This window comes from Arachis ipaensis, chromosome B03 (genome assembly GCF_000816755.2).
Source record: "Arachis ipaensis cultivar K30076 chromosome B03, Araip1.1, whole genome shotgun sequence".
Taxonomy (NCBI): Eukaryota; Viridiplantae; Streptophyta; class Magnoliopsida; order Fabales; family Fabaceae; genus Arachis; species Arachis ipaensis.
In genome coordinates this window covers 35,567,144-35,572,493 of record NC_029787.2, presented here as the reverse complement: position 1 = coordinate 35,572,493, position 5,350 = coordinate 35,567,144, and the positions used below count along the sequence as shown (strand labels likewise).

At 29.0% G+C, this 5,350-nt stretch overlaps 1 protein-coding gene across 1 annotated transcript; it reads right to left on the bottom strand.

The window, feature by feature from the left end:
- On the bottom strand, positions 1,503–2,518 carry LOC107632942. The gene has a single exon (XM_016336586.2). It carries the CDS (start codon positions 2,241–2,243, stop codon positions 1,770–1,772), a length of 474 nt encoding a protein of 157 aa, XP_016192072.1. The 5' UTR covers positions 2,244–2,518; the 3' UTR covers positions 1,503–1,769.

The window sequence follows — 5,350 nt, the reverse complement described above, 5'->3', positions numbered from 1 at the left end:
TGATTGATCAAGAGTTTTACAGGTAGATGAGTAGATATATGAAAAGGGCAAGACAAGCATGGTGGTAAGCATGAGTAGCATGACAGAGAGATGCATTAGCTCGTGTGGTCATGTATACGTAGGTATATATTTAGAGATGAGGACGACATAGACATTATTAGAAAAGAATTTGAAGATGGCAACTTGTCATCTTTAATTTGTACTCTATCCTAACACTTTCTACTCGCTCCGATCGACCACCGGACCTTTCTATTTCTTGGACCACCACTTACTTGCATTGCAACTTCTTCTTCAATAATCATTTACACCAATCTTCTTTCACTCGGGGAACCCTTCCCTTCAATATTAAAACAAAACAACTCTGCTTCATACACTCATCAACTCATTTTAATTATTTTGATCGATAACAGTTAAACTTAGCTAACGCTATACTCATGGACCTGGACCAGAATGGGATCGGACGACATTTAATCATTATGTTGATCCATTCAATTCGTGACCACTGTAATTATTAGTATTATTATTACATTTTAAGTTGTACGAAAATCTATTAGAAAAGAAGAATGAGAAATATAAATGCATGTTAATCGGATGGGAATCAAGAGTCGGTCCGGTCAATTCAGAATCGGTCACCAAACTTCTTCCATGTATGATAAAACTGGTTAGTAATGAACCGGTTAAAAACTAAAATAATCAGTCAAAAACTTGATTAGTCTATTAGTTTGATTTTTTAACAATTAATCGGTTTAAAATAAATATAAAAGATTATTTTTTATATTCTATTCAATTCTAGTTAAATTTTGGTTGAACTTTCAATTTTTAAAATTTTAGTTCTATTATAATTCAACCTTATTTAGGTAGCTTAGCTAGCTCGCTCTTCAATGAAGCAGCCATGAAAGAGTGGTGCGGTAAATTTATTTGTGAATTCATTCATGAAATGCAACTATATGATGATTGGCGGGTCACTGGGATTCCTTAACTTATTGGCTTGAATGAGATGGGATCCACTTCTCATTTATATATATTTTTTTGTCAGATGAATGAGACAATTTTTAATTTTAGGTATTTCAACAATTTTTAATTTTAGGTATTTTAAATGGATCGGACAACTATCAATTTTAAATACACAGTATATTCACACACTCTTCATATATTTATCAAAATTTTTTTTTTTTTCGATTGCAATTGATAAAATTTGAACTCGAAATATTTGAGGTGAGAAGGGAGAGATATAGGATACGAGCTAAGAGCCTAAGACTAATTGGCTCACTTCTCATATCTGAAAACCCTAGCACGTTTCTTCGGACCCCACTTACGTTTCATCATCTAGTGCTATGCAATCATGAGCCCAAATGGAAAATGGGCTCCATGTCTAGAACTCTCCATTTTAAATACACATGGGCTTTGGACCCTCAGAAGTATCACCCTTACATCCTCTGCACATCTTACTCTTGCCTGGTCGCTTTGTTTTTGTTTTTGTTGAGTTGTCTTGGGTTCTCAACTTTCAGGCCTAGATCTGAACTAGTAGCTTATTTTGGTCCAAAATGTACAATGCATTGAAAATGGAAGCCCAACAAACCATGGGGCACCAACTTTTAATTTAGTGTTGGGGTTCCATTGGCCCATGAACATATTAACGCATAATTTTTCTTTTGGTAATCACACAAACAAAAAGAGAAAAAGATTGCAATGTAAATATGTAACTGGTTCCCGATGCAGAAGAAAGTGATGATTGATCCCGAGTTACAGAGAAGGTGAGCGTGAAAAGCTTAAGGAAGTTGGTTGGGCTTATTAGAGTTAACAATGCATGGTGGTGAATTAACATGCGAAGCAAAGAAGTCTGTGTAAATTTCCATGAAGAACTTGTCGACAATTTCAATATAGAAGGGGCATTTAAGGCGAGAATAGTAATGGAGAACCTCTTCAATGTCCAACACATGTTCCACACGATCCTTCGTCTCCAACATCTCCAACTCCCTCAGCTTCTTCTCCAACATACCCTCATTGTTGTGTTGCTTCTGATGAGATGATGACAAAGGCTGCTTCTTCTTGAGCTTACTGGGGGCCAATGAATCGCAATGGCGGGTGAAGTCACTGTCATAATTGACAGTAGAAAAGGAAAATTCAGTATTGCGGGTGCGGGGTGGCGGATTCTTGGGAAGTTTTTGATAGCCTGGACAGAAGAAGAAAGACTTGAAGTTCCTCAGAGCCTTTTGGAACAATTCCTTCGTTTGCGCCACCATTATTATTGCTGTTGGGTGACAATTATAGATAGTGTTGCAGTGAAGAACAGAACGTAGTTGGATATGATCTGAATTCTGATGATCAGTGAAAGGTTTTTCTTTTCTTTATAGAAAATGAGACACAAGATAAAAGCAGCATTGTAGCCACCAAAGATTCTCTACTTTTGTTTTCTTTATGCTTCTGTGGGAGGCGGACCCCATGGCTAATATAGTATTGTGACTTTGTTCCCCCATTAACGACTTTGATTGATGCCGGTGGAGGGAGTAATTGGCATATGTGGCCTTTATGGTTTTTTTTTTTTTTTTTTTTTTTGGTTTGGGGGGGAGCGGGATCAGTGCTGTGCTGCTTCAATATTTTTAGGATAATTTATGCTGATAAATGGAATTTAAAATGTAGATGTTCTACATCATACGTCTTGTCTTGTTCTATATATTTGTATATGAATCGAATTAAATTGATTCGATTTACGTTAATATATAAGCAGTATACATAATTGAGATAACATTTTCCTCTCTTATATTTATAAAATATATATTCTTTTTTCTTATAACTTTTAAAAAACCTCCTCTTTAATCCATTTTAAATTTTTTGTATTAACTAATGTTAACTTTATTATTTTTTAAGAAAAAAATAATTAATCAATAAAAAATTAATTTATTAAAAAGTATTTTGGTAAGCAAAATTTAATGACAAAAAAATAAAATTTTTGCTAAAGGATATTTTTGTAAAAAATAATTTATTTTTTTTTGAAAAATAGATAAAGTTAACATTAGTTAACACAAAAAATTTAAAATAGATTAAAGAGGAGCTTTTTTAAAAGTGATAAGGGAGGAGAATGTACATTTTATAAATAGAGGAGAGGGGAGTGTCATTTTAGCATTTCGTAGGGAAGGGGAGTGAAATTTTCTCTACATAATTTGATTTATTATGTGTATTTTATACAAATAGTTGATTCAATTTACTATTAATATAGTATATATACAATAAATTGAATCAGCCTAATTTGATTTACTATTTATATAGATTATTCGTATTTTTTACTTTTAAGTTAATGACTTTAAAAATAAATATCAATAAAAAATACATTTCATTTAAATTTAAATAAAATATCAAAAAATCAAAATAAACAAGAATAGAAATTTAACTTTTGTGTTTTAGTTCAAATTTTAAAAAATTTACATTTTTACAAACTTATGAATTTAAAACAGATCAATAAACATGTTATTATAAAATATAGCCCTCCAACGTGATATAAGAATTAAAACTAGGATTTTTTTCAAGTAACAAATAGTTATACAATATAAAAAGATCAACTATATTTATACAATATGTAATTTGAAAAATAATTAAAATATTATATCAATTAAATTATCATTTAATTTGTGAAATTAAGTATAAAACAAACGCTTTGATGATGTTACTTCTAAATCAAATTTGAATTTTTAAGAGCAATATCATCAAAATGTAAGTTTTACACTTAATTTCATAAGTTAAATGATAATTTAATTGATATAATATTTTAATTATTTCTTAAATTACATATTATATAAATATAGTTGATCTTTTTATATTGTATAACTATTTATCATTTTTTACTTTCGAAAAATCCAAGTTCTAATTCTTATGCAACTTTATAATAACTTTTTCAATATCAAAAGTCTTTATACTGATTTTTTAGATACTAACGAGTCAAAAGATGATTTTTAATGAACTTTTAAAAATTATTTATTGTTCCATTTTAAATTTAGAAATTTGTAAAAATATAAATTTTTCTGAACTAAAACACAAAAGTTAAATTTCTATTCTTATTCGTTTTGATTTTTTTATATTTTGTTTGAATCTAAATAATTTTTTTATTATTTATGTTTAAAGTTAATGAAAAATAAGTAAACAATTGGCTTGTCAATAATCTATATAAGTAATAAATCGAATCAACTTCGTTCAATTTACATGTATATAGTGTAAATCGAGTCAATTTAATTCAATTTATATAAAAATATTTAGAATAAGATGTGTAACTACTTCTAATTTAAGACATCTGCGTGATTTTAAATTCTATTTATTTTATTAGTATAAATTATCCATATTTTTATGGCACTTTACTTTTTTTTTTCTCTTTTCTCTCACTTATTACTCATTGTATCTAGAGGTGGTCAAAGTTGATTCGAACCGAATAAAACCAATCAACCAAACCGAAAATCTGAAAATCGAACAAATCGAAAACCAAAAAAATAAAAAAAATCACGTTTTATTATTATTTTTTTTTTTGCGATTCGGTTTTTAGTTTTGAGACTGAAAATTCTAACGAATCGAACTGAACCAATCACCTAAAAAATTTTAAAAAACCAACCCTCGAACCAAAGGCCCAAACACCAAATAACCTTAGTCCCTAGCAGCGCCATTCTCAATCTCTTACAATTTCTCTCTAACGAAGGAAGATCAAACCCCAAATTCCATGTCTCGGTTGCAGCTTTCGGTTTCAAGAGAATTAAGTGGGCACAATATATTTATGTATTGCCTACATTTTTTTTGTGAAAGAGCATATTTTAATTACAAGTTATGAAGTTCTTTGTGCCAACATAGATGTTTTCAACATTTTAAATATATTGACATAATAGTATTAAAAATAAGTTGGAAGAATTTTATTGTTTTTAATATACTTTAGATCTTTCAGCTGTGTTATTTTGTTGCATAATATAATGACACTTTTATTAGTTTTGTGTTATTTTGTGTCATTTCATTAAGTTAGTTCATTTGTTTTACTATATTTAGAAATTTCTTAACATATTTGTTAAAGTGTGATCCTAAGTTTTATTTATTTTAATTTTTTTGTTCGTTAAATTTTATTGAATCAAGATTTTTGATAGTTATAACGTATTTGTGTTCTATAATTTTAATGTTATGATTTTGTGAAATAATATAACATTTTTTTTAGTTAATTAAAAAAATCGAACAAATCAAACTGCAATTTAATTAAACTATTGGATCGAATAACTTTTTTCTAAAAAACTAAATCAAACCGCATTACAAATACCCTTAATTGCATCTTCTTCCTTCGTTGCCTTAATTTCATTTGCCATGCTGCTTTTTTTTTTTCTTTCCCAAT

Coding starts and splice junctions, on each gene's coding strand:
- LOC107632942 (XM_016336586.2), bottom strand. CDS start 2,243: ATGGTGGCGCAAACGAAGGAATTGTTCCAAAAGGCTCTGAGGAACTTC.